At 32.3% G+C, this 15,851-nt stretch overlaps 1 protein-coding gene across 1 annotated transcript; it reads left to right on the top strand.

The window, feature by feature from the left end:
• The first annotated feature begins 13,550 nt into the window (after nt 1–13,550).
• Nucleotides 13,551–14,954, top strand: LOC148864562 (glycine-rich protein-like). The gene is made up of 2 exons (XM_088976238.1): nt 13,551–13,854; nt 14,385–14,954. The coding sequence occupies exons 1-2, from the start codon at nt 13,749–13,751 to the stop codon at nt 14,663–14,665; spliced, it is 387 nt and encodes a 128-aa protein (XP_088832364.1). The 5' UTR covers nt 13,551–13,748; the 3' UTR covers nt 14,666–14,954.
• Nucleotides 14,955–15,851: the final 897 nt, after the last annotated feature.

Genomic DNA, 15,851 nt, shown 5'->3' on the forward strand with positions numbered 1-15,851 from the left:
ATGATTGTTCTTCTTCTTATTGCTAACATATAAGGGCTTGTTTAGGAGAAGATTCAGCTAAGCTAGTTTAGTTGCTTTGAAGCGCTCTGTAAAAGTTATTCAATGAGGCTGAATCGGACAGGCCCCCAAGCCACTTAAAGTTAGTGTGGAGCCCACAATAGCTTTGAACTCTATGGAGCCCACCTCAAAATAAGCCCAGAAGCCACCATGCTTCATCTCTCCTAAACAGGGACTAAAAAGGCTTGAAATGCCACTTAAAAGTTAAAGGACCATTGCTTACCTCCAATGCAATGAAGAATGTATAAATGGGTCCATTAGCCTAGAGAAAATAAGGTTTAGATTCATCCACATGTACCCTTTTAATGTCTCAAATTTCTTTATATAAAAGAGGAGGGGACCAATAAGGGGAGAATTTATGACTTTGCAGTTTAGGTGGAGTCATGTATGCAACTAGAGGTCTAAAATTGTTGGTACCACTGCACACATCAATTGAAGGAGATGCACAATAGATACCCCTCTGAGCTACAAGCCAATCAACCAAAGAAGAATGCCATAAGCTATGATTACTATATTTTTGTCTTAAGAACTATCTGTTTGGATGGATTGAAAAAGAACAATTCAGAAATTTGTTTACATAAAAATGTCATTTTTCATTGCGTTTGGCAACCAAGAAACTGAATTCCTTTGAAAAATCAAAATTCTAATATGCCCCTTTTCCTCTCTTGGAAAATGAATCATTTTTCTCTTCAAACTGTAACATGGTTGTCTAGATTGAGTTTTCATGAGCTTCGTTTGTGACATTTTCCATTGACAATCATTGCAAATGGTGGAAATGTAAATAATTTTCCTTTTATTCAACTCAACAAGATATATGTTCGGGTGATGGTTGAGCTGGCTAATGATGTTATGTGGCAACCTCCGCCCCCATCCTCTCTCTCTAGTCACGTTGACATCATGTGTATATAACGAAAGAGCATGATTAAGGAGTGTCCCACACGGACAAGAAAATAGATTCTACTGGGGAAAAGGAAATTTCCTGAAAACCTGAGCGAATGACCTCATCCTAACAACCCCCAAAGCCCTATCAATCTAGGACATGGATACCCAACTATAAATACGTATTCCTCGCTTGAGGTAAGGGACTTTCGATTTCTAGCTTTTTGAGGAAGAAACTCTGTGAATATCTCTACACCATCTCTTCGGCTCGAATCAGCATTATTCCAACCTGCTTGGCCTGACCACCTATTTCTCTACTGAGCTGACTTGACCATCAGAGTACCTACCTGGGGGTAACTCCTCGGGCCTCTGACCTATCTCCTAGTTGCAGATCCTAGTGTGCAGTTTCATCCTTCCACCTCATTTTCTAGGGGTGTCAACGGTATTCGAAAATCCGATTTCGAATTTAATATTCGACATAATCAAATTGAATTTGAATAATTTGAATATCTAATCGGTCGAATTCGAATTCGGATATGACCTGATTCGATTCGGTAAATATCCAAATTCGATCGATTATTTAATTCTTATATATTTTATTTTATATATTTATTAATTATATAAAATAATTAATTAATCAAATTCGAATTGAATCGAATATTCAAATATTTAATCGGATTCGAATTCGGATATTAACTTTCAATATCCGTCGGATATCGAATCGAATTCGGATATCAAATTTTCTAATCGGATTCAAATTCGGAAATTGTTTGATCCAATTCGAATTCGATCGATTTACACCCCCATCAGCTTCGTCCAATTGGAAAGATTATCTAATTGTGTCCTCTGTTCGGAACACCTCGAATCGAATAACATCAATATTAATATTTTAACAAATGGATTTGTAGGAATTTATTTCCAAGAAAACGGATCCTTTTTCTATTTTTGCTACAAGAAGTTAAGAAATTCTTTGAAAGAAAATTAACAATAGCTAATTATGTAATGACACCCACAACCCACTATATTGAAAATGATACATAACCAAAGGTATCTTGTCTTCTTAAAATGAGTTGGGCTTTCAATAAATCATCACTATATATGGCCGATACATGCCTTGGCTTCATGTTCAAAAGCCCAAGCAAAAAATTTAGTACATTCGTTTTCTTTAGAGACAGAGCAAGATGAATTTCCTCATTAGGCTGTGTTTGGAAGCGATGCAAATGGAGTGTAAATTCTGGTTCAGGGTAAATTTGCATTCTGGTTCATTTTTGCTTATGTTTGGGAACATTACATTTATGCATTGACAAATGACAGATCAATGCATATTTACATTGATAATAAGATGTACAAGTAAATCAATAAAAAAGAAGTAAATTTGCATTAAGTGAGCTTTTGATAAAAAAAAAGCATATGCTTTATTAAAATTCATATTTGCATCCGTTACAACTAAAAGCCTATTTCGTAAGAAGATAAATTTATCAGTGCAAAACTAACATAACTTTGCAATTTATATGAACCATTTTACACTCTACATATTTGCATCATTTCCAAACGCAGCCTTAATATTTTCTCTGTAAGCAAGGGTATTGACATTTGAAGGTTAATGTATGTATGTAAAGGCTGTTAGTGCCTGGATCGAACATGGGGTGTAGTTTAAACTCTTTAGCTAGGTTACCTGAATCTGCACCAAACATTGGTTTGTCATAGATGGCATCATCAATTAAGTCAGTCACTGAGCAGTTGGTTCTGTCAAATTTTGTTGTTTAAGCTAGGCGTAGTGTTTCAATATTTTTTTTATCATCATTAGTTTAGAAGTAAACAACTTATTAATAAATGTTTTCTATTATTGAGCTCTAATTGAATTAGGCAGAGAATGTCATGTGAATACAGATGACCCTTTTTGGTTCTAGCACATGTAAATCCAACAACCATATATAAAATTAAAAATATCTCTCTTGCATTTATGAATCTGGTCAATAACCATGGGCTATGTTTGGTCTGATAAGAAAAGAGAAACAAAAAGTTGAGTTGAGCCAACAAATTCCTTAGCGACTTTCCCTAAACTTTTCATGTCTCTCTTATTTTATAATTTCAACCAAACTAAAGGCAGCCTTAATGGTGATGTTTGGTACTGTTTATATTTATTCAGTGAACTTTTATTGGTGGTGCCACATAGGCACCATCTCAACATTTTCTTTCTCTTGTTATTTTGTATACATTGAAATATAAAAAATGAACGTTGGTTTATGTGTATATCAGCTATTTATAGAAATTGTTTTTTTAAAGTTTCTACAAACAATTAGACATTTACTTACTATTAGATTGAAGTTAACGACCAATTGTCATAAACAATTACAATTATTGCATTTCTCGATTTTACCAGCAAATAAAATATAAACATTTATTCAATAAATGTAAATGAAATCAAACACATACAACATGAATTCATGAAAAACCCATCACTAATACCCCGTACACCAGAGATTAAACTGGCCAAATGAATAAAAAGTTTTGGTAATGGGATGTCAGATGTGCCCCAATCAGTCTCCTTTTAATAAATATCCAAATATTGTGTACAGGTCAAAATATTCATGATTGATCTGATCATGCTAATATTTTATTCTATTTAGTAGGGCACCTCACGTGGGGGGTCCACTTTTTTTGATTGTGAGAGTGGAATCTACTCGACTACCTATTGGTCCACCTTGTAATTGATAAGTTCCAACAACCACCAATCAATGGTTAAATCACTCCTGTAGGGTTATTGATACAGATCCTGTTGTAGTGGATAAATTTTGGCCGATTTGTTTTATTTTATTTCTGATTTCATGGGATGGGACTACATAATTAATGGATTAACGGAGATAGCCTTTCCTTCCTCCTTTCATACCCATAAGCCCCCAATTAGGGGTGTCAATTGGATTGGATTTGGTTCCACCGATCCAGTCTAATGCGACTACATTACAAATGGATCAGGTCTGATCCAATCTAATGAATATTTTAGATAATTTTGAACCATTCTGATCCAATCTAATGAATATTTTAGATCATTTTGAACTGGTCCAATTTAATGTCTGGACTGCTCAATTTGTTTAAATTAATTTAAATTTAGAGTAATTCAAACCAAACCTGATCCAGTGACACTTATATTTTTATCTTCTATCAATTGATTAGATATTGGCTGAATTCAACATAATCCAATATAAATTCAGTATGGATGGACCAGGTCCAATCCAATATAAGAAATACTTTGGATCATTAAGTCTGAATTGGTCCAATTTAATATGTCTTGTTGGTCTGTCCAATTCATCCAATTTGATTTTAGTTTGGATGGGGTCCAATGCAAAACCGGTCCATTAACACCCCTACCCCAACCCTGATGGAGGTGGGATTCGATCTCAGGTTTCCGCTACAATCAGATATGGTTGACACAAAACCGGTTTATGGGCCGGGTTTTATCACTTATAATGGAAAAAAAACTATGATGCTAGAAAGGCATGATACGAGAGCATGGTATTTAAAACTAAATTAGATCAGGTTGGATCAGACTAACGCTCACTTTGGCCCATTACCCAGATCTAATCATCTTGGCCCAAGCCAAAGGTTACAAACGCAATCCGCAAGCTTTCTGCCAAGTCAGATCTATTTTGGTTGACCAACTAAAAACAGGTCATAATGGGCTGAACTGGCCCATCAAGGATCTCATTTACTTTCTCTATTTTAGTTTTTCCTCCCTGAAAAGCCACTTTCTTTATTTTAGTTGGAAGTAAGGCTGTTCACGGGTTGGGTTGGGCTGGTTTATTGGCGTTTTTCCAGCCGACCCGACCTGGTCGGTTTACCTAGAAATGAAACTGAAACCAATCCAATACTAAGTAAAATCGACCTGGTCAGTTTGAGTCGGTTTGGGTCAGTTTTGTGAATGATTCTCTCGGTGTGAACGGTAAAGGATTCAAGCCTAAGAAAGTGAAGGCTAGATGTCTGGAAATTAAAAATGATTTGATGGATTAAAGCTGAAATTTTATATATAATATGTATATTTCTGATAAATCTGATATATATATATATATATATGAAATATATTATACATATAATATATATCTAAGTCAGTTCGGTTTATGTTGGATCGGACTGGGTTGGTTGGTTTGGGTCTTGTTATGAACACCCTAGTTGGAAGCTTCTTATGATTGAAAATGATTTTCTCAGAAAATGAAACTCAATAGCAAAATGAAGAATCGAAGGAATTCCATTGAAATAAAAGTGCCACTCTTTTTTTTTTGGGAAAATTTGTTATCTTCCACGGTCATTTTACATGCAATTGAGCGTTTGGTAGTCTTTTCTCTAATAAGCATTTAAATAAACATTTGTGATAGTTTTGTCCTTCATTTTCTTTCAAAATTTTAAAATATACCCTTTGAAAGTACTTTTATTAAATTACTTTTATAAAAACAATTTTATGAAAGTACTTTTACAAAAACACTTTTATGAAAGCACTTTTATGAAAGTACTTGTATGAAAGCACTTTTAAGAAAATACCCTTATGAAAGCACTTTTATGAAAGCACTTCTATGAAAGCATTTTTATAAAAAGTTTTTTCGTAAATATACCCTTCGAAAGTGCTTTCATAAATAAGCATTTATGATTATTTTATCCTTCATTTTCTTTCAAAATTTCAAAACATACCCTTTGAAAGTACTTTTATTAAATTACTTTTATAAGAGGACGCTCATAAAAGTACTTTTATAAAAGTGCTTTCGTAAAAGTACATTTATAAAAGTGTTTTCGTAAACGTACTTTTATAAAAGTGCTTTTGTAAGCGTGCTTTCAAAAAAGTACTTTTATAAAATTCAACTAGGGATCACTTTATAAGTGGTATTTTAAAATTCAACTAGGGATAATTTTGGAAGAAAAAGTTGAATAAATGCTTATTGTATTAGCACTTAAAAAAAGTTGGACATTTGGCCTTAAAAAATAAGCCCTTATTTTTAAAATGAGAACTTATTTCAAGCTTATTTCCCAAATGCCAATACGTGCTTAATGGCACAAATAAGCACTTATTTCTAATCACTCCCAAACATGGCCCAAGTATGCATGGCAGGTCAAGGCCCATTTAGGATTAAATCTCACACCCCAAGATGAGGCAACATTAGTAGACCACTAGGTTAGTCACTAAATAAAAACATACCATTTAACAATTATTGGCACACTCAATGTGGGATTTAAAGATTGCTTTACAACACTAGTTTGAGCACATTTGGAGAAATCAAGGCAAACGTTTACATTATAAAGTACTAGCAGGGACATGTGCGATGCATGAGCTTTATTAAGCGAAAACTAAACAATAGAAATACATAAAAGTATATAATTGTTTTATATTTTAACTTTTTAATAACCAATTTGGTCGAACTCAACCCAAGTTGGTTAGTTTTCTAATATTTTTTATTGGCTTTGGTTCAAAAATTTTCCAATCTGAACAAGTTATGTTAGTTTTGGTTTGGCCATTTGTAAACCAATTCGACCATATATATATTTAAAATATTACATTTTAAATATAATTTTTTTAATACGTGAAAGTGGAAAAATCTCCATATTTCTTAGTCTAAAACATTTTATATCATAAATTTAGTTTTTAAGTTTATTTTTTAATAATGCCATTGTAATTTATTAAATTTAAATTTATTTTTTAAGCTTAAATCTTTTGAACAAACAAACCAAACTGAAAATAGACCCAAACTGATACAACCTGAGTTGGCGGGTTGTCACTTTTCACTAATGGACAGTCGGTTTCGAGTGACAAAATCCCGACCTGACTAGGTCAATTTAGTTGGCAAAACAACCTTTAACCGAACTAAACCAATACTTGAACACTCTTTATTTTGGCTAAATTAATAGTCTAATCTTAAATAAATAACAATAGTTTAATCTCCAATAATTATTGAAAATATATAACAAAAGTACACAATTATTAAAAATAAATTTATAATGAAAATACAATAGATATCTAATAAAAATACAATAAATACTGAAAATATATTAAATTAGTCAATAAATAGTGTAATCTCAAATAATAGTTTAATCAATAAATTATAAAAAATACATAACCACTATACATAAATTTATGACAAAAATACAATAAATTAAATTTCAAAATTTAAATAATAGTTATTTAATGTCCAATAATTATTGATAATTTTTTGTTAAAGAACAAAACAAAAATAGATTTATAAATAATTATTGAAAACATATTTATCAAAAATAAATAATTACTAAAAATACAATAAATATTAGTTTTAGTAATATATAAATATATAATTGATACAATAAATATACACTATAATTATTTTTTATACTTTTAATTTTTTTAAATTTATTACATACTTTCATTATTTTAACTATTTAAAATTTAGTCATGTTAAATAATTCGTTATTTAAATATTTAAATATTTAAAAATTTTCATTATTTGAATTTTTTTTTTAATTTTATTTCATAATATTAAATATTTTGTTATATAATTATTTAGCTATTTTTAATATTTATTTATTTAAGATATTTAGTTATTGAAATATATAAATGATGTTTGATTTTTTTAATGTTAAAATTTTATTTTATTATATATAGATAGATAGATAGATAGATAGATAGATATCAGTGAAAAAGAACTTTAATTTTTTGATTATCTAAATGAAGATCGGTTGGTACATAGAAGAATAGCATTTTAAGAACTTCAATGAAAAGATACCCCAAACCTTTCTAGCTCTATTATCATTGTAAGAAAAGGATAAAGATTTTATCTTAAGCCATGTATATGAGTGCTTAAAAATAAGTGCTTATTTGAGCTAGGACCACACCATTAAACACTTACTGGTGTTTGGGAAATAAGCCCAAAATAAGTGCTTATTTTAAAAATAAGGACTTATTTTTTAAGCCCAAATTTCCAGCATTTTTTAAGTTCTTATACAATAAGTGCTTCTTTAATTTTTTTCTTCTAGAACTATCCGTAGTTGAATTTTAAAATACCATTTGTAAAATTGTCCCTAGTTGAATTTTATAAAAGTACATTCGTAAAAGTGCTTTATTAAAATGATTTTGTAAAAGCACTTTCAGAAAAGTGCTTTTGTGTAAAAGTACTTTTCATAAAAATGCTTTTGTAAAAGTACTTTCATAAGTGTTATTATAAGTAATTTAATAAAAATACTTTCATAAGGATATATTTTGAAAATTTGAAAGAAAATGAAGGACAAAATAGTTACAAATGCTTATTTAAGTGCTTATTGGAGAAAAAAACTATCAAACGCCCAATATGAAATAAGTGCTTATTTTTTAAAATAAGCACTTGAAAAAGTTGGGTGCCAAATGCAAATAAGTGCTTATTTGACTAAGCACTTGCTTTTACACTTTTTCGATAAACATTTATTTTTAACATAAGCACTCCCAAACATGGCTTTAGAAGAGGTGATTTGCAAGGCAGAATGCTAACAGCCTAACATGGGCAATTGAGCAAACAAGGATATGGTTATCTGTTTTGATTAGTCCGCGTAACCTAAGGTGGTGTTTGGTAAATCTAAGCTTTGATCTTTGAAAACTGAAAATCTAATTTTGAGCTTTGAGTAATGAAAATTTGATTCTCTATGGGTGGTGAAGTTGTTTTGGTAATTTGAATTTTATCACCATTGAGAAATGTCTAATTTACAATTTTATCCTTATGAATACATTTGTTTGATTATTCTAAAACTTGTCAACATTTGAGAAATGAATATAAAAATTTTATTTATTATTGAGTATTTAACTAATTTTTAATTATTAGTTATTAGTTAATAAAGTATAACTTTATCAATGATTTTAACATTTTCATTATTTTAATTAAATGTTAATTGCCTCTATTATTCTTATTATATAATTTTATATGCATTAGTTTTTAAAGTAATGTATTTTACATATTTTTATAATTATTTTATTATTAATTGTTTAATTAATTTATTATTCTTCAATTATTGTGTAATATAATACATTTATTAATAATTTTAACTTTTATTATTTTAAATAATTTTAATAATTGGTACACTCCTTTTTATTTTTTACAATTATTTAATATGTATTCTTTTTTGGAATACTACTTTACATATTTATAATTTTTTGTTATTAATTATTCAGTTATTATTTAATATATTATATATTAATTAATAATTTTATTATTTTAAAATAATTTTAATTATGAGGGACTTTGGAATAGAGATTTTTACGTTTAATAAAGGGTAAAAGTGTCCAAAAAGGTAGCATCTGCACTTCTAATCACATTTAAAGGTTTGGCACAGTGGTGATAGTGGAGATGAATCAATAGGATTTTAGTGTTCGTAGGTTAGTTCAGATAGAGTTAATTCCTCCTAAGGATATATTAATGATGTAGCTAAAATTTTATAATTTATACCGGCTTGAAAAGTTTTGGGCCATAAAGCCCAACAGTCCGTCTTAGCTCTTTTGTAATTTTAATAAAAATCTAAACAGATGTGAATGAGTCATGCATCTTGATATTGATAAAACAAAATGAAAATTAAAAGATATACTATAAATTTATAATATAAACAAAGGCAAAGAAAAGGGCGATTTGGTTTTGTAATTTTTTTTGGTTATTTTACTTGGTTTTCAACTTTTTTTTTTTTCAAATTTGTGGTGTAATTCACCCTTGGGAGATGTGCAAATTTTGTAAAAGGTAAATATTAGTTGGGTTTGGTTGAACCCGTTGAATTAAGGGTGCAAATGGGGTACACAATTTGAAGAATTTACAATGCTTTGGGCTTGATTGTTCATGCTGTGCTCCTTTAAATTTTAGGGTAAATTTTTGAAATCTCTTCTAAAGTTTCTGATTGTTGCTGAAACCTCTTTGAACTTTTTTACATAAATACATAATTGCAAGTAGACCCCCTCTTTTAGAATTTTCTAAAAAGAGGCATGAAAATGTCCAAAATGCCTATGCAGTTACTTTTGGAAAAATTTTGTTTTCCAATTCTTCTATTCATATGAATAAATAACTACCCCAAACCCTTCCAGTCTTTTTTTGAAATTGATTTATTTTCCAATTTTCCCCTTCTTATTAATCACTCAAAGGTAGAGCTGTAACTTCAAATTCTCCTTTTTTTTTCTTGTTGCTTATAAAGTTTGTATTGCTTTTTTTCCGTACAAACCAGCTTCAATAGAACCACCCATCTTCATAGCTCTTGGTAGAGAATTCTAACAAAAAGGGTCTACTTGCAACTGTATCAGAAAATTCAGAGAAGGTGATTGCAATTACAAAACTTTAGGGGAGGTTTAAGCAATTTGCCCTAAAATTTAACAAATGCTCAACTTGAGCGTGACCAAGTTGCCCCCCTATTTCGGATGGTTTACAAATACTAGCATGTTTGAGTTTTATTGACCAGGGGTTGCAAGGGAGTGTTGTGATCGCAGTTGCAGCAGACATGAATTTATTTATTTCACAACAAAACCAATATATTTTCTGAACTAGGGTGTAAGGAGCAATCTCTGGTTTGGAGTGAACCGATATTTTCTGAACTCTCTTATAATCAGTATTTTGAGTTTATTTCAATACAATTTTTATAAAACATGATTTTGGGTCCTAACATTTTAGGATTTCTTGACATTTCAAAATGAGGAATCAGCCTACTTCTTTTCTCTATGTTATGGATGCAATGTCTTTTTCTCTAGCGAAAGTGGCTTGCTTCTTCACTTAATTGTGAATGGACTAAGGACTAAACATGCTATCGGTATTACGGCTTTAATTAAAATGTAAATGGGTAGAGTGTGATGGATATTTTTGTTAACATAAGCATTTTCAATTCTTTAACCAATGGAGGGGTATTACTTTCTTTTATCAATCCTTCCATCACAGAAACAAGAAAAGTAATGCTACATCAGCTTGATCAATAGAGAGGTTTACATCAATTTCGGCCATGAAGCCAAATTATACACTCCTTTTAGTAAATGTATTTATTAGGTTGGGTAGCTCCATTGAGAAAGATAGAAAAATGGTAAGGTTACAGGTCAGTTGATTCAAGTTTGATATGATATTAGAAGTAAGAAAAATACCAAGGTTATGTTTGGATCCTCAATATGTTAAGGTCCTAATGGTATTGCATGTTATAGTTGTAATTGGTTTTACATGTTTCATTAGTCATAAGGCTTTTGGCATATTGGTCAAGCATGTAACAAATGGTGTATTAGAGCCTACCACCATGTCTTAACTTTAAATCATGGAAAAGGACTACCTTGGAGAAGGGTTATCTAGCTAGAAAAGAATGGAAACTGACATGGAAAAGGCTTCTTAGAGCAAAGTGGAAGATGCCAACGGGAAAGGCTACTTGCTACAAGAGTGTAAGTTGTTGTGGAAAGGGCTACCTATCACCAGAGTGAGAGCTGTCATGGAGAGAGATACCTACCCCTAGAGTGAGAGTAGCCTAAAGTGAAACTGCCAAGATGTTAGATATGGAAACGAGGTGGTATGTTACAGCCCTAAATGATTTAAAGACACCATTACCTTGTAGAACTCAACTCAACTGAAACCTACAATCTCATGCAAGAGTACTGTAGGTAAAATGATTCATCTTCATCAAAGGGGCAAGCCATTTTACTCCTTTCATGTTCGATCAATTGGTCTGGTGTTTAATCTTTGCCACTCCCATTGTTATTAATTAGAGAATAAAACCCTATTCAAAGACCTCACTTAATAAGCTTAAAGCATAGACAGGCATAGGCCTACCCTACCTTGTGTTGAAATTTAATTAATTTAATTAATCATAATGGGCATGACAAGAATTGAGCACTAGACCACTTATTCAAACATTCTCTAATACCATCTCAAATAACTGTTCAACCTAAAAGCTTAAACTATCAAGTGAGGCCCCTGAATAGGCTTTTATTCTCTAACAGCTTCACTTAAGCTTGTATATATTTCCCTACTTTTTCCTTCAAACCAAACACAGCTTTAGTGAATCTTACAATTACCATTTTGTAGTATATTTTAAGTCTAATCAAATGTAACCTAAAAAGAGAAAAAGCATTATTTTTTCTAAGAATTAGTGTAAGCCTTAGTAATAAGGTAAGATCCTTGAGATATATATAGACGAGAGAAAATTTCAGAGTAGTAAACAGGGTCTAGAAAGAGAGAAGGAACTTGGTTTGGCCAGGGAATTAAACCATGTCAAAATCCAGAGAGAACCATCAAATTGGATTGCTCAATTGGATAAAACTGTATAAAGTTCTGAATTTAGTAATTTTCAAGTGTTGAATGCATTTTACTTTCTTAATGCTTTGCTATTTCAAGGCCTCATTATCATCATATGCATTTGTGTGTTTGGAGAAGTTTACTTATAATTGAAAAGCTTTATTGCCTTAGCCTTTGCTTGTTTCATTTGGTTCAATACATTTATGGCAAGTATTTGGCAAGGCCTAATCCCTTAGAAGTTAAAGTGTTTCTTTTTTCTAGTTAGAAACCAACGTCTTAGGGCTGAAGTGGATCTCAAGGACCTTCTAGCTTAGTTCACTACCTCCAAAGGTCTTCTTCTTTTCGAAGAAAAATTATATGCTTTCTAAAACTGGTTTTGATATATATAGGGTTACACTAGAGTAGAAACAAACTGAACTGAACCAGTCCCTATTCAATCTAGTGTCTGGTCCAAAACATTGATTTCTACGTATAACTAGAGTTTGTGTTGCCTTTGGTTCTTCTCATAATACTGTGTCAATCATGGCTCCCATGTATTAGGCTAACGTGGTGCATGATAATTGATCCAATATACTAGGGTTCCACGTAGGCCATGGATATCAGTACATTAAGAGGTGTTCTGTAATGTGAATTGTTTTTTTTTTTATTACCGGTTTCAAAAACAAATCCAAACCATCTGATTTGAAAATAGATTATTTTTTTAAAACAAAAATATAAAAAAAACATGTTCTTGATTGTATATGTTTTCTTTATTTTGAAAACTGAAACAAAACATTAAAGGCCCCTAAAAATGTAAATTGGCATTCGACTCAGTTTGAAAAGAATATAAATACAAATATGTAAAACTCAAAACCTTATACTTTGTATTAATTTGTATGTATTTATACTCTTTTCAAACTAAACCTTCATGTCAAACCAAACCCAACCCAAGGTACGAGAGTACCTCAATCTTAACTTTCATCCAACCTGCCCCACAACCCCAAAGAGTCTAATTAGTCCATCCTTAGAATAAGTAACCCTATCCCAACCTGCATAATCCCATTCTCATAATCAGCTTGGATCAGGTCAGCCCGATAAAAGTCACCAATCTGGAGCGGGTTGACAATTGACAATTAAGCATGCCGGCCGGGTCAGGAATTTTCAGCCATATTTAGACACAAATAAGGCCAAAATACTGAAATAGTATATACATCCTTAGTAGGCAGGTTCCAGTTCATACCTACTGATCATGAATATATATGCTCATTGGGGTAGCCCTGACCTTTGTCCAAACTCCTAACCTAGTGGGCCACAATTTGCAACGTGTCTGATATCGAGAAGCTTGGAACCGACATGGCTTTAATTGAAAATTTGAAATGTAGCTGCAACAGTAAATGGAAAGATAAGATTACATCAAGTCAAAGAAAGGCCTAGAGATCGACCCAACAACCAACTACATAGTGGGTCATTTGCGAGACACAATTTGTGGTTAATCGTTCGTTCTCACTCTTTCAAGTTGTTTATCTATATATAGGGATATAAGACACCCCTAGTGCGCTCACTTCTCAGTTCTCATCCTTGCTTCACTAAGTTTGTTTTGAGTGATTTCCCAATAGAATCATGGGTTTGAAGGCCTTCTTACCCTTGGCTGTTGCATTTGTTCTTCTCCTCTCTTCAGTGATGGCAGCTAGGGACTTAACTGATACCAAGATGGAGGAGAAATCACGTAATTAATCTCTCTCTTTCCAACTTTTTTGTATTTTTATCGATTATGTATACTCGCCTTTGCTTCCATAGGGGCTGTAATTCAATTCTCTTTTCCTAGTAATATTAATAATTCTTCAAAAAGGTGGTGAGAGCAGATAGTGGGACTCCGTATCTCATTTGGGATTACCCAGTTTATATGCCTACCGAGTCACCATCCACTTCGATAAAGGGAGCTCTCTCTCTCTCTCTCTCTCTCTCTCTCTCTCTCTCTCTCTTTCTCACACACTGATACCAACTGTACTGTTATTTACTTGCACCCAGAAACTTCATGTTGTATAAACACACAGGTACAGGTTAAAAATCGGAAAAATTAATTACCTTGTGACCCAGGTAAGAGGTAAGACGGATTAATTGATGAAACAGTACTTTAATTGATTGATTGCTGTAGTAGAAATTGTGTTCTCAGCTCAAAATCTGTTGAATAATCAGAGTGTAAAATTGTAAAGTTTCTTATTCTTACTATTATCTCCTCCCCTCTCACACATGCAGAGAAGGCAACGCAGATAGGAGAGTTTAAGAACGCCAAATATGGAGGTTATGGTGGGTACCCGGGTGGTGGTTATGGTGGGTACCCTGGTGGAGGATATGGACGGAATCCAGGCGGTGGCTACGGCGGGTATCCAGGTGGTGGCTACGGAGGGGGCTATTGTCAATACGGTTGTTGTAGTGGCGGTGGTTACTATGGAGGAGGAGGAGGTTGCCAACGATGCTGCTCCTACGCCGGAGAAGCTGCGGACACAGTGACTGAAAAGAACAAACCTCACAACTGAACTGATGATCAACTGAGGCCGCAGTGTATATAATATATATTACTAGCATGAAGAAATTAATACGAATGAATAAAAGGCAAGAAATATAGCATGTATAGATGGGGGTATTAGTGTGTCATTGTGTCAATCCTCTCTGCTCATGCATGATAAGGGCCACTGTGAATAAGTAGTGTAAACTCATGGTCTTGGGTTGACATACAACATGGTTCCCACACTTCATATATTCGTCTGTATGTGCAAATGACATGGAGAATGTTGTCTCTTGCAATAAATTATAAAATCTTAGTTCTATGGCTTCTCAACTTTTTTCCTTTCAATTAATGCTTTGAATAAAAGAACAAAAAAACGTAGAAGACTGATAGGAACCTCTCATTATAGTATATATCTTTCATTGGCCGGAAATTTATTTGGACAACTGAAAACATCTATGTTTTAAGCCTATGGGTGATGATAATCAATGTTGTCAGTTCAACCCGGCCCGTACATCAGATAAGTTCAAATAGGCCATGCAATTCTTGTTTCACTCAATGAGTTCATTCACCTGGCCTAGCATTGACTAAAAATTTCAAATATTTCAGGTGGGGTGCAGTAGCTGGCTTTTTTTTTTTTTTTTGAGCTGTGGTTGCATAAGGATGAGATAAATGTGGGTATGCCATAAGGATGACAAATTTTCTCATCCTCGCCAGGTATTTGGCCTCCCCGACCCACCCCCTATAATGGGGTCGAGGGTGGAGATTGTCTTGATAGGGGTAGGAATGGCAATTAATTAATATATAATATTATAATGTCAAATTAAGCTTATGGATAAATGGTCTATAAACAAGAGGTTTTAAAATAAGTAGGATTAAAAGAGTATATGGCATATAAATTTAGTAATAATAGGAGTGTAAATCAGGATATAATTAATATTTGAAACCAAGAGATAACTCAATGTGACAATTTTTGTTACCTTGTTTCAATAATTCATAATAAGGGAGAGGTTGAGGAGGATGTTACCCAAAGAATTAGAGCAAGTTTGGAAAAATAGAATACTACTAAAATTAAAAGGAGAATTTTATAAAGTAGTTGCAAGGCCAGTTATATTGTACGGAGCAATGTTAGATAGTCATGAAACATGTTTAGAAAATGGTAAATTTCTTAAACTACCCTTATGGTTTAGTTAATTGACTAAGTGTACCCTTACTGT

The sequence above is a fragment of the Nelumbo lutea genome, chromosome 3, assembly GCF_056320005.1.
Source record: "Nelumbo lutea isolate HS-2025 chromosome 3, American lotus-T2T, whole genome shotgun sequence".
Lineage (NCBI taxonomy): Eukaryota > Viridiplantae > Streptophyta > Magnoliopsida > Proteales > Nelumbonaceae > Nelumbo > Nelumbo lutea.

Excerpts from the sequence above, each read along its gene's own strand:
- LOC148864562 (XM_088976238.1), top strand. The coding sequence starts at position 13,749 with ATGGGTTTGAAGGCCTTCTTACCCTTGGCTGTTGCATTTGTTCTTCTC. Across the intron at positions 13,855-14,384 it reads CAAGATGGAGGAGAAATCAC|AGAAGGCAACGCAGATAGGA; the intron begins GTAATTAATCTC and ends TCACACATGCAG.